This window comes from Apiospora kogelbergensis (genome assembly GCF_038363985.1).
Source record: "Apiospora kogelbergensis strain CBS 113332 chromosome Unknown utg000007l_segment0_segment0, whole genome shotgun sequence".
Classification (NCBI taxonomy): Eukaryota; Fungi; Ascomycota; class Sordariomycetes; order Amphisphaeriales; family Apiosporaceae; genus Apiospora; species Apiospora kogelbergensis.
In genome coordinates, this window is record NW_027117424.1 from 1,174,938 (window position 1) to 1,191,914 (window position 16,977).

The window sequence follows — 16,977 nt, forward strand, 5'->3', positions numbered from 1 at the left end:
TATGTTCGCATGCTGCCTCGAAGTAATTAATGGCTTGTGCTTGCTCAATATCTGAAGTACTTGCTATTCCGACCACTGCATGCCTACCAGAAAGGTTCATTTCGGCCCTTCCTCATATACCAGCGTCTATGTCTCATGACGACGTAGCTGGATGGTTTGAGTAGTTATGGGCGAGTGCGCGAGCATCACATACATATGTGCTTTGAGCTTCACCTCACTCTTTCCCTGAAAACATCACTTATTACTTCCCTCCTCTGAAATATGCCACCGCACGTAGATAATATGGCAATAGCACTTCAGTATGCCACCCGCGCTGCGTCTGACTCTCTGCCCAAATTCTTTGGCATATAAATACTGCCCTCTTCTCCTAGATCAATCCTCTAGATCAACTCACATCTTCAACTCTTCAACGCCATCATCTATCTTCTTCTCCACTACTCTCACATCCTCATCCATTTCACTGCCCATCTTGCTCAACATCACAGCCTCATCCCTGTGTCTCTATTCGTCTGTCTACTACTCGACTCTGCCTCAAGCCACCTCTGTCTGGATCACCTCTTCCTCAACGCAGCGTCTCTGCCTGTCGCTGTCGCTCTCCCTCTGTCCTTCACTCTGGTTCTGCCTGCCGGCCTGTTTGTCGATCTCCCACCCCTTCTCTGCACCATTCACAGCAACACACTCCCCTCTCCGCTCCTCACATCCGTGCCAAGCTCACTCGAGATGGCAACACAAAAGCAACCATTTTCAGCATGCATCCATATCCCAGCAAGTTCCCAGCAATTTTCCAGCCAGTTTCAAATTAGTATCCGCCATATCTTCAGAGCCCAGTAGTGCTCATCATCTGTCATGATCGTACAGTTTGACATACGTCCTCCCCGCTGACATTTCTTTACAGTAACGCGACGACATAAGTGAAATTGACCTCAGCATGCATCTCAGAGTCCAAGCCAACAATCGCCGGCGTTTCTTGAGCCATTGATGCGTCCATCATGGGTCCTTCTCGTGTGTACAAATTGATGAGAATCTTTTTTGCCGCCTTGCGACAGCAACACAACTATATTTGACCTCAGCGTGCGTTCGGAGTCCAAGCCAGCAGTCGCCAGCGCTTTGATGGACCACATATACGCCGTCCATCATGGGTCGTTTCTCAGTGTTTCAAGTTTGGAAGTTTGCCTTTTCCCTTGCCTTGATGCCTTCTGTCCTTCTCTCTGCTGGAATCACCCATCCAGAGAGATGACAACAGAAACAAAAGGTAAGGGGGAAGAGGAAGGCCTACTTATGAAATATTATTATGATTAGACTGGATCAATCCGACCTCCTGGAGCGGCAGCGAAAGCTGGCCCTCCGAAAAATCTGGACAGATTCGCAGGCAACTGACCTCCCTTATATGCGATCGAAATTTCCGGATCCCGGCCAAACTCTTTCCGCCTACCGAAGACTGAGGGGATTTTGGGAACCCTATGGGTCTGCTGTTGGGCGGTTGCCTTAGCTTTTAAGTTCGAAGCATGTTTGGATCAGTGGGCGAGGAAGGAGCAAAAGGGGGAGTGTGGATCTTGGAATTGTGCATGCACCGAGAAATTATGAATTAAATGTGAGACCTATTGGAATTTCAGAATAGTTCCGTTTCATGTGATATTCGTGATGATTACCTATGTCGTGTTCAGTGCAATGTATACAGGTTCCCAAGGAACCTGTGTTTGGTGGTCAGGGAAGCTGTGGTGATAGAATCATCAGTGAATTCAGGACTAGCAATTGATGGGGTTTACATGTACGCTCAAGACACGCAACAAGTTTCGCATGTGCACCGGGACATTCAACCAAACCAGTCTCATCTCATACCATATTTCCCATGCACGATTGACAGTAATGCTTTGGCTGGTTTGCAAGCCACGTACGTGGTGGAATCTATGCCCATGATGCGACAAATATACGGAGTAGGGGTTGATCATAGGGTCTCGAAAATTCGTGTGTTTCTTATCATCTAGCTTAGGTATGCATGCAAGACTCACGATTAGATATCGCGAGTGTGGCGTGGTTCGGTTGCTGCAGGCCAAGGGCTTGATATCCATGATATTGATGTACCCTAACATGGACAAGTTTGCCATCCAAAGCCAGTTGCAAATCTTTCTTAAGTGTGATTCGCAAGCGACGGACGTGTCGTATCCGGCAGCCAAACGATCGGTTATTCATGCTGTATCTAGCATCAAACTCCTCTAACACTGGCACTGAAATTCATGAATTATCTGAATACCAGAGTCGTGAATACTTAAGATGGGCAGTCGGCGGGTCGAGCACTGGCGATTTAAGAACGCCAAGTATGCATGTCAGCATCGGAGCATTGAAGCATCTGATGTTGCCCCCATTGTATTAAACGGGTCAGCAAGAGGTCTTTAGGCAGCAAGCCTACCTACATCCGCGCTAAGTTACCCCCAGCCAGCTAATAGATCTGTTTGTAAGTCTATCGTTCTTTCGTATGAATGAATGACTGATTGATTGATTGATTGATTGATTGATTGCCACTGACTTCGCATTGATGGAGGGAGGCTAGGGAGGCTCATCAATCTGTTCTCAGCCCCCGAACCCCAGAAAACGGCGCAGTGGGTGTGGCACATGGCGTCTTCTGGACGTCCCATTGGGAAAGGATTGGGGAGATCAGCTTTCTGATCAGCTCAGCCCTCGGTAGGGCCCTTGGCGTCAGGCCGTGTTGCGGTGGGTAGCCCGAAGCCTGCACGCTTGCTGAGCTCAGCTTCCCGATTTAGAAGCAGCAGACTTGACTCAAGTGATGTAATTTCCCTTCTTTCTTTGAGGATTACGGCACAGTTGACAGCTAGTCCTATTGCCAATGTTGTTGGCTCCAACGCGCTAAGTACCCGACGATCAGGAGGCTGTACAACCATAAGCAGAATGCTGCTAGTTGGCCTCAGATGATGTCTTAAGTTCTTCATTGATCAATCCAATCCATCGGTCCGTCCTTCTCTTTCTGCTCCAACTCTGTCGACCAGAACCTCGACGACTGTGCCGCTGCATACACAAAATAAATCTCAATTTTTGGACATTGAGTTGTTACTTTCTGCAGCAAATAGCAAACCCACATCACCAACCCGAACTTCAACACCATCCAGCAAGATGGCCACTACCTCTGAGAAGACGCAGGTACCCACCGAGCTGCCAACGCCCAACCCGTCGCAGCACATCGCCTCACCCGAGCCAGCTCACGCTCACCCAGCCAGCGGCCCCGTCCCGTACGAAACTCAGCAATCGAAGGCACAGCAGCCTCAGATACAACCCGATGGCAGCGCCATGCCAACCACATATGCGACGCCTCTGTCTGGCTTGGGCAGTATGCCTGCCGTCATCGACTGTCCGTTTTGTCACCAGCGATCCAAGACACGAGTTGAGGAGCACAGCTCGAGCATGACCATGTAAGTTCTTCTCTCCGTTAACGTCGCAAGCAAGCAAAATCAAAAAAGAAAGCGAGGGGGAAATTGTTGCTAACTTGACTGCAGAATCACGGGTATTGGCATTGGCTGTCTTTGTATCTGTCTAGCTTGTCTTCCTTGTAAGTCGCACCGCGCACACAACCAGATACCACCAGGTCTATGAGGCGCAGAGTCTAACACCACATCTCCAACTAGGCATGCTTGGATGGTTCCAAGACACTGATCACTACTGCATGAACTGCAACCAGCGTGTCGCTTTTGTGGCCGATGGACGCCCTGCTCAAGTTATCGCACCTCCCGGCAGTGTGCCCCAGCAATACCAGATGGGCAGCCAACCCCAATACGGCGCCCAGCATCAACAACAACAAGGGCAATTCCAGCAATCGCCACCACCACAGCAGCAGCAGCAGCAGCCACAGCAGCAGCAGCAACCACAACAGGAGGGGCAGCAGCCACTTCAACAACCACACCAAACCGACGCACCACCCCAATACGGAAAGTAGTAAAGAAGCAAATTGCGCGCGTCGAAATCGGCGATGGTGACAAGATTACTAAAATGGCGTTGATTGAACCGATTGATGGTAATTGCGTTGAACTCAGCAAACAGCAGATGCAGGGGTTGTGTTGTTGCTGGGATTATCTTCTTTTGTTAATGAGGCTGCATATACCCAAAATGTTTTTACTGGTTCAGACAGAACAACATGACCTGATTTTCCACCTGGTAATATCCACGTTTGCATTCGATATCATAATTGCAAGTTGACTAAAGTGAACAACACGATAGTAAATAGAACAGTAAGCGGAAGTTGAATCAGCCACACCTAATTAGTGCTTGACCAGGGTACTTACAAGACTCAGGCGCTTCTAGTCCGCCCACAACGGTTGACCTTCTAAACTCCGAACACTACCAGCCCTACGAGCGACCCAGCGGTAAGTGGTGGATTTAAGTCCTTCCACCCCCTAAGATTGAACTGATAATATCCGAGTGCTGCATTGCTTCATTGGGCAACGTTGATATCGTTCAGTGCCTATATCAATCAGTCTGCTGCAATACCCCTCGTTTCACCATACCGTTTGCTGCACAAGCACGTCAATGACACTGGGATATCAGCGCGCGGGGTATGGGTCGCATATCAGCGTGGGGTGCGACGTTATGGGAGTGAAGAGCTATAAGAAGAAAAAGGCTGCTTCAGACAGTTTGGACATCTATGATTTAGCAGTGGCAAAATGTTCTAAATAAAGTCGACACCTTCCGTCTTCAAACAAATCACTGCTTGTAGTCGGTTTCGTTTCATTTCTTTTTCCCACCTGACATTCGCTCGTGATCCTTCTTTTTCATCACAGCAAAGCATAGATGGCGTCCAACGTTCCCGAGAGTCTGCGACAGTCCGTCGCCAGCACCAAATGCGAGTACCGCCAGCTTGGCAAGAGTGGTCTCCGGGTCTCGGTGCCCATCTTAGGTTGCATGACCTTTGGCGACAAGCAAGCGCAGTCATGGGCTCTGGGGAAGACGAGGTAAGCACTAACTTAATTAAGAGCTGCGCTACATATTGAATCTATGTCTGCTCTGCTCCCCCTTTTAAGCTTATAAAACTAGCGCCGAGAGTGCCGCATACTTACTCACAGTAGCTTACCACGTAAACATATTCGCAGGCACTGCCGCTGCTCAAGGCAGCATACGACCGCGGCGTCAACACTTGGGACACGGCCAATGTCTACTCTCAGGGCGCGAGCGAGATCATCGTGGGCAAGGCCCTCAAGAAGTACAGCATCCCGCGCGAGAAGGTCGTCGTCATGACCAAGTGCTTCTGGGGCGTGAGCGAGGATCCAGAAGTCCGGCATTTTGCCAATCGAGAGGTGTTTGACCAGTCCAAGGACTACGTCAACCAGTGCTACCTGTCGCGCACTGCCATATTCAACCAGGTCTACGCCTCGCTCAAACGCCTCGACACCGACTATATCGACCTCCTCCAAATCCATCGCTTCGACTACAACACGCCGCTCGAGGAGACGATGAAGGCGCTTCACGACCTGGTCGAGTCTGGCAAGGTCCGTTACATCGGCGCAAGTAGCATGTGGGCAACATGCTTTGCTCGGATGCAATTCGTCGCCGAGAAGAATGGATGTAAGTTGGCCACCAATTTGCGAACTCTCTTTTCCATCACATGGAGGTTGCCGTGGAGGGGAGGGCGGTGTGAGCCCGGTACTTCCAACGGCTTCTGCAATGGTGGAGTTCTGGTTCGTAGGGGCATTTGATTGGCAATCAATGTAACAGTCTTATCATGGATGAGTACTTGCTAATCCTCCATTTCGTGTGTTGGTTTTAGGGACAAAATTTGTCTCGATGCAGAACCAGTATAATCTTCTCTACCGTGAAGAGGAGCGAGAGATGAACCGATTTTGCAACGACACAGGCGTCGGCCTCATCCCGTGGGCTCCCCTCTGCAGGGGTCACCTGGCCCGGCCGCCTGGCGATTTCGGAAGCACGGATCGTAGCAAGATCGAGAAAGATGCGTCTCCGGGATCGCATGGAACAATCGAGCCTGACCTAACGATCATCAACCGGGTGCAGGAGGTCGCGAAGAAGCGGAATGTATCCATGAGCACCGTCGCCCTCGCGTGGATCAACAAACGGGTGACGAGTCCCATCATCGGCCTCTCGAGCGTGGCCAGACTGGACGAAGTGTTGAGCGCCAGAGGCAAGATGCTGAGCGACCAGGAAGAGGAGTACCTGGAGGCGCTATACCAACCCAAGCCGATATCCGGACACACTTAGTTTAGTCATGCTATACCCTAAGCATATGCCGGCCGGCAAATGAGGGCCTGCCTTGTTGGGGGCCATGTTTAATTGATTAGTATCACAGGGATCGCGGTGCTTTGGTTTCTGATGAGGGTGGGGTGTGCGGAGATGTCTGCTTGTTTGGTATCTAGCGCATCCTATCCGATCCTCTCTGACTGATCCTCTCTAATCCTCTACATATGCTGTTGCACAGTTACACAGCAGGTGGCACCTGACTTGGTGCAGGCCCATTTGAAAAGAGCCGAGTGATGCCCTGACGGCCAATATATACTTGGGTTCTACCCTGCCACGTTCGGTGCCGCACGGGAAAGAACCCCAGCGATCCGTCTCTCCCTGCATTCACCCCTACGCCAGCCCTACCGTGGCCGTCATGTCGGTAACGTGTCGCGGAGGCCCTACGGCGCATGCATGGGCCCAGCATCGCGAGACCATCACTCGCATGTACTGGGACGAAGGTAAGACCTTGAAGCAAGTGGTGGAATACATGCGCAGCAACCATGACTTCACAGCAACGTGAGTAACCGGCGTCGTACCTTGCAGCCCTTGGCCAATGCCCGACTCTCGCGCCATCTCCAGAATAAGATGCACTCTGCCATGGCTCTTATTGGATCCAACATCCGATCGGGCGGTTATTACTTCGGACGAGGTACGAAGGATCCAAAGCGTGTGCATTTTACAATTCGAGGAGCGCGAGTCGGCCAACAGCCGAGAGAATTGATTTACGATCCGATATCTAACACATCACTCTGTCATTCTCTAGACTCCGTATGTACAAGTTGAGGCTGAAGAATTGGGGTTTGATAAAAAACATCAAAAAAGAGGACGCCGATCGGCTTTTGGATGATGCCTCCAACGGAGCTCTCTCTGCGGCGCAGGTTCCGACGATCCAAGGCCGTCCAATTGGCTCCAAACGTTTCCAAGGACGCCTGCATCGGGCAGCTGTGACATCCGCCAAATCATTATCGCCGTCGCCAACGGCCTCGTCTTCGGATGCAGTTGCTGACTCATCGACCCCAGCCTCTGCACTTGCACGTCGCTCAACTTCACCAGTGGCCGATAACATTGACCCTCCCGCCGTCTTTGGTCTTTCCGAGACTTGCCTGCAAATGGTATGGCAGTTTTCCCACGTCCAGTTCTCGAACGGCCAATGGGACCTGCCTGGTATTCACTACGATTTTGAGGCTGACAAGGGCTGCATGGGCTGGCTCAACACGAATGTGGCCGCCGTAAGGCTGCTGCAGGACCGCCTGTCTCCTTCCAATTGGCAACTACTGCGCGAGGCCTTCGACCAGCTCGAATATTCCCTCATCAGCCGGGACATCGGTGTTGTCTGGGGCACTTGTCATTCCGTCTTGAAACTTTCGCGAGTCGGTACAGAGCTGGGCAGGGTGTTTCTGCGGTGGATGGCCGGCCTGTCTCGGATTCGCCTCGGCCGCTTGCACCCGTTCACCGTGTTTTTCGTTACCATGGAGAAGATGGAGATTGACGAGATCCGATTAGCTGCCGAATCCATGCTCAAGGCACAATTCGACGTGGTTGCCAAGCACAATCGCGCAGATCATATTTACCATATTTCCCATCACATGCACGCCGGCCGGAGGCTATTTGACCAAGGCGCCTTGTCGTTCCCCTACTTGCGACAAGTGTTCGCGTCGGCTCTAGAGACATTGCGAAACTACCACGAAGGTCCCGGCGGCCTGGGATGGGCATCATGGGCCGCCATCTTGCTCGCACAACTGCTCCTGAACCAGGGCCGGCACGGCGAAGCTCGTGCCGCCCTGCTCGACATTTGCCGATGGCTCGAGGCATTCCCGCTGCCAGAGTTCGACATAGACTCGCTGCCCGAGTCAGAGAAAGTCACCATGCGTTTACTTGGCTGGCTTCAAACGCACATAGGTCCGGCGCAGACCTCCCAGATCGATCACCCGCTGACAAAGCAAGTCGACGCGTCCATACAACGCATCGTTTTGGCTATGCTGAGCCTGGAGCACACTCTAGCCCAGTCACAACCCGGCAGCTCTGCCTTCCACGTCTTTGAAGACGACATCGACTTGATTATTAATGATGACCTGCGGATTTTGAAGATTGTCGACGACGACTGCAAAGACCATGATTGGAAACCACTTCTTCTCAGGTAAACTCCTTTACGGCGTGTTCCAGCATTACACCACCATGCTGAGATAGGGTTTGCGGTTTCTCCAAGCCCTGAAGCACGTTATATATCGAAATACTCCGATCAATGATCAAACAACTCCACTACGCCATACTAAACCACCCGAAAGCATAACGACGCCGTATAGTCTCCCTTGACGCCTGCGTCACACAGCTCAAGGCTTTAGAGTCTTCCCAGAATATGGTCGGTCGGGTCACGCCTAAAGCTCCCTCGCATTGCTCTCCGTTTGGCTATCTGTTTTGGTTTTCCAATGCCTGAATGGAAGAGTCGCCACGTTAGACAGGCATGTCTGTATGAGCTGAAATATGATGAGTGGTATGTACACCTTGGCCATGACCTCTTCCGAACACCCGGCAAATAGTATCGTGGCCAGCGGGATGCCTAGGGCCGGGCTCTTGGTCGGAATGCAGAATGCCACGGCGACAGTATCACTACGGCCAAGGAAGGTGATAGATACGGCGACTGAAACTAGCATCCATACTACGAAGAGCGATGCACAGATGATCACAACACTAAGGAGTTGATGCTCGTTAGTATCAGCAAACGCATGGCTCGCGAACGCGCTGCCATAACCCGACCATATCATTACTAGCAACGATAGTGACGCGAGCTTGATGACTTGGTAGTCGTGCATGATCTTCTTCGCAGTCTCTGGGGAGAAACTTCGCACGACTTGTCCGGCGGCCTGTGATTTGGCATGGGTTAGCTGCGCTGACACCATGCGGGAACTGCAGCTGTTTCGGCAACTCACCAAAGGCAGTAACAGAGTCAGGCCGAATTGAGTGAAAACTCTCTTCAACAACTCGCCAAATCCGCCGGTTGATCTGGGCATTACGTCTGGATCCCAGACGCTTATCGACATGTACCCATGGACCAGCAATAATGATAGAAAGGGCCCTATCACATTGCCGACGACAGATTGCGTCAAAGTCAGCGTCGCATTGCCTCCCGCTTTTCGCGTCATGATGGTATTGACTGAGAAGCTGTAGCATCGTGGAGGTTAGCCGAAGCTCCCAGGCGCATATCATAGCTGCTCTTCACATACGCAGTCGGCAGACATCCCAGTATTATCAGCCCATTCAGCAATTCAGGGTCCATGAGCCCTCGGTTGCTGGCCAACGCCATGACGAGCCCGAGCATCGTGAGAGACGTGAAGAAGAAGCTCATTGCCTGGACATACAGGTGGCAGCGCCATCTTCGTATGCTTTCCACGAGGTCTTCGGTCGGCGTGGTCAGGCCGTTGATGAAGAAGATGATGGCGATCGTCAGTTTCTGCACGACGCTCGTTTTCACGCCCTGCTGCTCTTCCGGTACTTGCACTTGGGAGGAGAGTACTACTAGCACAACAAGGGCTATCAGGACCCATTGGTCTTTGATCAGCCCCCCATATGCGAGAGGTGACGGCGAGGGTTTGTCTCTGCTCCTCTTTCGTAGCCGCGCACTCCCTTTTCAGGATCCATTGCCGCTCATTTAGGTGATAAAGGGGCGGCTAGATTCTGGGGATACTGTCTCCGGACAGCTATGACGATGCCAGCATAGGGATATCTGGTCGAGCTGACATGGCCAGGGGTATTTAACTACCGGTAGCCCGAATGCCTGTGGAATATAGCCTTCGATCCCCGGAGGATGCCATCAGTGCCATCTTGCTCACTCGAAGATGCCCTCCAATCATATGGTCACTACTGGACACGACTCTTTCTTCCGTCACTTCCGTTTCCTTCTCTCTGTAGAAGTCAGTAACTCCAATCAATTCCTGGTATCCCAGACTGTGCGACGCATACGACACCTTGTGGTCCTCGGTCTAGTGCTTACCCAGGACCTGGATACATGAATGACATATATCACATCATCCTAAATGACGTCTCACCAGTGTGGTGCGATGCGACCAGTGCCTTTTTCATGTGTAGAAAGATAATTAACGCATGGGCCGGATCTATCCAAGGGAGGAAGGACTGCTAGAGGCTCCCAATCACCTTCACATGACGGTCAGCTAACCTTCACGAGACGGACTCTCAACTTGTACGACGCTGATTAGCCGCATTGTCTGCCAATACGATTGAAACCTTAAGTTTGTGCTATTTCCTCTTTAGATTCGTGTTGCGATACCTGTCTGGGTCGAGTTTAGTGTGGTGCTGCATTGCGAGGAAGGGCACAAGGATCTCTGAGCACTTCCCCAAAGGAGAATACGATGCTGAGATACTGATTCTGGGGGATGCTGTGTCGCCATCCTATACCGTGACTCAAGGCCACATGGGCAACCTCGCAATTCCTGATTTCCGCATTCAGACCAGACTGAGGACCCTTGATCTTCAGAGATGACATTGCTAAGCCGACAAGTTGGTGACACAGACTACACTCTCGTATGATGTTCACGTAATTGAGCCGCTGAAAGCCAACTCGCACCTCGGGGGTGGGTTTTCGATAACTTGCCGTTTCTCTCATCCGACCCGGATTATGGTTTCAATCTTTCGAGGCGGAACCCAGCCAGACAAAAGGGGATTGTTGGGATTTGCTCCCATGGTCATCGTCTCTCATAACGCTCATGAGGCCAAGCCCGCGACTCCCAATGCGGACTTCTGTTAGGGACGGGAGGTACACCATATCTTCCTATTACTGCAGTGAGCCTTCTGGGTAGTGCATCGGTAAGCATGCACTCCCTAAAGTGGCAGCAGGCAGTCCAACGTGACGCCAGAAGCACAAGACGCCACGCCGACACCAGGAAAGAGTATTCATGACCGAGGCCGGAACAGCGAGAAGATGGCGGCAACAGTCATTCTATCTGTCCCAACAGTACCGGGCCCGAGGGACTCTTTCTCACCGAGCTATCTTGCCATGGGCGCGGCTGCATGACCAGGGAGGAAGCTTGTCCTGCCACTGTTGTGCCAGCATGACAGCAATGGTGGTGGGCCGTGCTACCTGATCAACTCATTGGCAACCCTCTCCAAGGTCGGCAGAGCTGAAAATCAAGGCGCCTAACCTTTCCTCTCCGTGTCTACTGAATGGCGGAAGATGACGTTCGCGGGGTCTAACTAGGCAAACAAGTCGGCTTCACGATACTTTTATTCATGCCCCAATAGCCGCGACTGCGCGATTGGAGGGGCCGACAACAGAGTCAGAACAGAAGCTCCATTTCAGCTCCTTCGAGCCGGTTTCTCGGTTGCTGTTCGTTTCGTCGCCGTCATCTTGGTCTCCACCTTCCGAAACTGAGAACGAGATGGAGATCAACAGGGGCCGACTAGCAACAAACACCAACGACCACGAGACTGATCTGCTGCAGACCGTAGAATAGCCCTCTCGGGCCAAAACTACGGATGCGCGTCTGGGTATTCGTATGTACACGCAGCAGGACCCCCTATCCTCAGCTTTTCCGCCATTTCAATGTAACAAGTACAAGTAGGGGTCCATCTGGTTCTGTGAGACTTTCCAGAATGCCACCCCGTATCATGTTCGAACCTTTTATACACATCATTGACCATTTACATACTCCATGGTGACTGCTCCGACCCTAAATGATGTCAGCTGCGTTGCCTAAACCACATATCATCAACTCGGCTCGGCCTCTTTCACCCAGTTCATAGGAATAAGTCATTGATGCAGATGAACAGAAATAAAGGTCTTCTTTTTTGAACTCCCTTGCAGCTCAGCATCAAGCGAGGCCCATACGTGTCGTACAGAAACACCAACAACATCTTCTAAGTTTCGTACATCAATACCCAACCAGCAGAAGCAAGCACCTCGTGGTACCTTGCATGTTTCCCCCATCTCAGCAACGACAGTCAAAGCAAAGGGTATCTATGCCTATCAGCATCAGCATCATCGTCATCATAGCTCGCAGCTCGCAGCCTATAAATCACATTTTATACACCAAGCAAATCCCTCTCGCGCAAATCCAGCCTTCATAGCATTGGCCCCCAGCCAATGACAAATTTCGATTTGAAATACCCCAGGTCGCAAACCGACCTATATATGAGCTATCTACCAAGCTATCCTGTAAGCATTGTATATTCAAGTACGGTACTTGTCGGCGCCTAGCGAACCGACTGGCCTGGGGGTGTGGCCCATGAGTCCGTGACGGACCCTGGCCAACATAAGCAGTAGAGTAAACTCTTAAATTTCGTTATCGTTGTCGATGCTGTCTTCGACCTCCTCGACGTCGGCTCCGGGATGTAGCGCGTCCTCGAATGGGAGCGCCTGGACGTACAACTTGTCGGGGCGCAGCGCCGCGTAGAGCTGAGGCCGCACAAGCACCAGAGCGCCACCTGTCGGCGTCACCGTTCCTACTTTGGTCTCCATGGCTTTCAGAAACTGAAGCTGGCGTCCGGCGATCCACCAGGTCACATTCTTTTTGTAGAATTTCTTGAACATGACCGATGCCTTGAGGAGTGACCATGGGGAATACTCTCCATTGCTCGCAGTTGTGCTCGTGCCCGCACCACGAGTAAGAATCATTTCCAGTGTGCCGCTCAGCTTCTTAGGCTTTATCGCAAGGAAGTCTTCGTACAACTGTTCCATCTTAACCTCGAACGGAACGTCCTTCCACCGGGTTTGGTTATCCGCGCACTCAGTGTACAGAGCATTGATGTCGACGTTAAGTTTCGACATCAGCGATTTTACCCGCGGATTGCTTTGGCCGAGTTCACTGTAGAGGTTGTAGTGCTGAACGAGATCCTTATCCCAATGGACCAGCATGGAATCTGGTTTGGTCTTATCCTCGGACAACACGGCGAGTTCTCGGTCGATGATGGGTATCAGGACTGCAAATTTCAAGTGGTCGATTATATGCGAGAACGCTTGAATGCCCGGGCACGAATCGTTCTTGTATCTAGGCTGTTGAGGTTCGGCCTTGCCTTCGAGAAGGGTATTGCGGAATTTAGCCCAATCTCCGTCGGTGAACCGGATACCCTGTTTGGCTTGGTCAACAAGATTACTGAGAAGGGTGCTGAGTCGGACGGCAGTCTCATCGCCCACGGAGCGCCTTTTATAGCCGAGTCGTTCTTTGAAATTGGTGCATAGACCGAGAAGGCTGGATTGCATGTTGAATTGAAAGCTCGCGTCGAAAAACTTGGAGCTGGCCTCGGTTCCATGCTGAACGACAAGGTCGCTGTATGTCTCGGTCTGCTTCGTCAAGACGCCTTCTTTGAACAAGTCCGGGCATGCCGGCACTTCTGCGTTGCTGAAATTCCCCACGATGTCTGGATCCCAGCATACCCAGGCAATATCGCCATCATAATCACCTCCGGACAATTTGTCGGCAAGAGCCGTATTCCCTGTCGATGGGAAGACGACAACATCTTTCAAGAGCCCAAGCTCTGGTCGGAATACTGCCTTGACCTTCTGAATGTCGCTGGTATAGTGGGCAGGTGAACGGGCAACGAGAACATCCATGCCGTGTAAATATGTCTCAGAAAACCCGGAGTCCTCATCCTGGAAGTTCGATGAGAATCCCAGATGGATCTCATCCTCTTTGAGGAGACCCCAGAAGTCCACGACCATAAAGGCATAGGTCGAGCGTCCGATCCTGATGTTCATGCGTTTTTTCATCTCTTCGCATTTATCTTTTCGGAGTTTGAAAGTCAACTCCCATAGGAGATGAAGCCTCTTCGGATCGAACCCGCCGTCGAGTAGGAAATTGATTCGGTCCTCGTCTTGCTTGGGCAGGCCCCCCTACGAATGGGACTTGGCCATTCCGTAGGCGCGCCTCCCGAAGCGAGCTTGTGGAATTGTTTTGAACCCAGAGACGTAGGCGACAAGGGTCCTGAATCGCCATCCGCTGCTCCTCCATTTCTTTACATAACGACCTTTCCAGGATATCACTGATCGCCTTCTTCATCGCCTTCTTTTCCCTGGCTCGGTCATGGAGAATGGGAAGAAACTGGTTGTTGAGGTTGGCGGACTTGAGTGTGTTGACTTCGCTGCGCACCTCAAACGTCCTATGTTCCTCGTCCATGAAATCGCACTTCCACTTCCTTTGGGAAGGGTACAGTATGATCCAGTCTCGGTCCGTATCGTCTTCTATGTCGATAATCCAGAACCCTTTTGCGCTTCCAATACGGCCTTGAAATCCGGTGAGATTCCCAAACGATCCCATCATGGTTCGAACCTTGCGGGCAAGAGATTGCGAAATGCGGCCGATACCATCGTTCATGACTTTGCCGGTTGGTGATAGCCGATCACGCTTTCTAACCTTGATCTGCTTCCGGTCAAGCACGACGGTGGCATCGGTGCGGCTCAGTCCTAAGACGATGCGCGAAAATAGCTTGGTCACTGGCTGTTCCATATTCTTCGATACCTGAAGAAGCCACTCAATCATGTCCCACTTGGTTGCCCTCGTGTGAGCGGTGAATGGCTCCTCTTTTGACGGAAGCTGGCTTGTAGTCGACGGTAAGAAATCATTGCCATCCTCCGCAAACAAGTACAATCGATGTTTCATAGCTACATGCTGAACTGGGTTTAACATATCCTTTTGGTCCTTCGCTACTTCTTTGGTGTTGGTGTTGCGATAAGGGCGGATGAAAAATCCCGTCCAGGTTCTGCCTATGAAGTAGTGCAGCCTTTGGCTCGCCCAGTGACGGAGAGTCGACTCAGCTCCATCAATACTCTTGATGTGGCTGGGGAGGTTCTTGGCATCGAGAGTTGGGATGACGATCTCCATGAATCGATCTGACCCGAATCGGCGATTTAGTCTGTGTGGTCTTTCGAGTCTCAAAGGATCAAGTTGGATAGTGAACACGGAATCGGGGTCGGAGGGTGAGCTAAACTCCAGCGACGCAGTGAGGACGACCACCCGATGCGGCGTTCGAAAGTTGTCAAATGCAGCAGTCCACGCTTCAGATCGAGATCGTTCAGGTAGAGCCCTCCCCTTCAGCAAAGGGTGGCTTTTGAGCACTCCCCATAAGGCATTTTGGTCGACCCAGGACTCCTCATAGGAGAGTTGGATATCGCGGGTAGGTATACCAGCAAATAGGCATACACGTATTATCTCCCAGACAATGGGCAAAGGAGCTTTGCTGATGCAATCAGGGACGACCGGCCATACATTGTTGAGACGGCTCTCAAACTCCATGGCCGCAACCTTGAATCGGTGACCTTTGGTTGTATGCGCGCCATTATCGAGTTCTGCCAGAGTAGATTGACCAATTTCGCTATAATTTAAGTCTGAAAAATCACTTCCAGGCAAACAGGGTTCGTGCAATGACCTTGCAGGTGACGTTTCCTCATGGTCAGCCAATTCGAGCAAGGTCTGCTCGAAATCTGAAGAGGCAGGGAATGAATCTTGGGTAGAAGGCGCACGAGGTGGCAGTCTCTTTTTCTCTTGACTGCTGGCCTCGATGGTCGTCTGTGTGGCCTGTGAAAGCCGTTGCTGTTGCTCCTGGCTGAAGACAATATCGGCCGTTCTAAAGGAATCTCTACTGGAATGGGCCGAGGTGCGCTTCAACGGGGTGGGACCTCCAGTCGACTTTATATGCTGCTCGATGTTGGCATCTTCCTCGTCGGGGGCAGAATCATGGTCCCCGCTCGTACCCGAGCTGCTTCGAGCCCTCTTCGGAGGTGACGTTGGAGCAGCAACGTTCTCCGAAGGACGTGGCCGTTTCGACGGCAAACGGTCAAACGAAACAGATTCTCCAACCTTGGCATTGAAGGAAGACACTGGGGTTCTTCCCGGTATATATCGGCCAAGGACATTGTAAAGTAACTCGACCAGGTCGCTTCTCTCTTGCTCCGTGCTGGCACTTGGCAGCCCTGTCACCATCGGCAGAGTGTCCTGGTCTGCAAGCGGCTTGTGGACCCATTTCCGAGATACTGCAATGGCTTCCTCCCTAAAGATTGCCAAAGCTCCCGGCAGGTCACCGCCAAAATAGAGCGGTCGGAATCGGCCATAGTAGATGCGATCACCTTGGGTGCCGCCCTGCCTCAGCCTGGAGGGTGACTGCGGCTTATCGGACAGGCTCAAACCCAGATTATAGTTTTCTGAGACGTGGAAGAAAGTATCTCTCAACTCATCTTCAGGTCTCCGTTTAGTCGGTGTCTGGGGTGCCAGGGCCTGGTAGCCCATGACGGCGAACTAGGCCTTGGGGTGCATATGGGCGAAGGCAATGAGTGCTACCGGCAGCGTGACCTGCATATCTCGCTTCCACGTCAGGTAACGCACAACGAGGTACTCACTCACTCATGATACTTAATTCCCAAAGGTCAACTCACATGTACATACGCCCCAATGGGCCACTTACTTGTAGCCAGCAGCAAACACCCTGACAGGCCGTGGTGTGACACGGTCCGGCCCAATCGGTAGGATAGAAACCGGCGGGAGCTAGCTGCTAGTGAGATCTTCGGGCCCAGGATGGCACTGGTACGTAGTGGCACTTACTGTGCATCCAGTAGCCAAAGCAAGGGAAATGCAAATTGGCAATATGCGACACGAGCAATGTGTGGCTGTGGGGAGACAGGAAGGATACCGACTCGTCTGTGGTGGGCGTACAAGTGACCCGACGAAACCAATCGATTTCGAGAGCTGGGATAGTTCAATCAAGAAAGAGGGGTTTGCGACGCGAAACGCGTCTTCACCT

General features: G+C 51.8%; 5 protein-coding genes across 5 annotated transcripts; 3 read left to right on the plus strand and 2 right to left on the minus strand.

The window, feature by feature from the left end:
* Positions 1-3,126: 3,126 nt before the first annotated feature.
* PG998_010738 (uncharacterized protein) lies at positions 3,127-3,943 on the plus strand (the record flags this gene model as incomplete). The annotated part of the gene is made up of 3 exons (XM_066877554.1): positions 3,127-3,422; positions 3,507-3,559; positions 3,636-3,943. The coding sequence occupies 3 exons, from the start codon at positions 3,127-3,129 to the stop codon at positions 3,941-3,943; spliced, it is 657 nt and encodes a 218-aa protein (XP_066726608.1).
* An 851-nt stretch (positions 3,944-4,794) lies between these two features.
* Positions 4,795-6,216, plus strand: PG998_010739 (Aldo-keto reductase dtxS3; the record flags this gene model as incomplete). The annotated part of the gene is made up of 3 exons (XM_066877555.1): positions 4,795-4,887; positions 5,094-5,565; positions 5,768-6,216. 3 exons carry the CDS (start codon positions 4,795-4,797, stop codon positions 6,214-6,216), a joined length of 1,014 nt encoding a protein of 337 aa, XP_066726609.1.
* A 394-nt stretch (positions 6,217-6,610) lies between these two features.
* PG998_010740 (uncharacterized protein) lies at positions 6,611-8,378 on the plus strand (the record flags this gene model as incomplete). The annotated part of the gene is made up of 2 exons (XM_066877556.1): positions 6,611-6,753; positions 7,001-8,378. The coding sequence occupies 2 exons, from the start codon at positions 6,611-6,613 to the stop codon at positions 8,376-8,378; spliced, it is 1,521 nt and encodes a 506-aa protein (XP_066726610.1).
* A 234-nt stretch (positions 8,379-8,612) lies between these two features.
* On the minus strand, positions 8,613-9,974 carry PG998_010741 (sodium bile acid symporter family protein; the record flags this gene model as incomplete). The annotated part of the gene is made up of 4 exons (XM_066877557.1): positions 8,613-9,098; positions 9,165-9,396; positions 9,459-9,830; positions 9,940-9,974. The coding sequence occupies 4 exons, from the start codon at positions 9,972-9,974 to the stop codon at positions 8,613-8,615; spliced, it is 1,125 nt and encodes a 374-aa protein (XP_066726611.1).
* A 2,546-nt stretch (positions 9,975-12,520) lies between these two features.
* On the minus strand, positions 12,521-16,466 carry PG998_010742 (uncharacterized protein; the record flags this gene model as incomplete). Its single annotated transcript, XM_066877558.1, has 2 exons — positions 12,521-14,077; positions 14,145-16,466. The coding sequence occupies 2 exons, from the start codon at positions 16,464-16,466 to the stop codon at positions 12,521-12,523; spliced, it is 3,879 nt and encodes a 1,292-aa protein (XP_066726612.1).
* Positions 16,467-16,977: the final 511 nt, after the last annotated feature.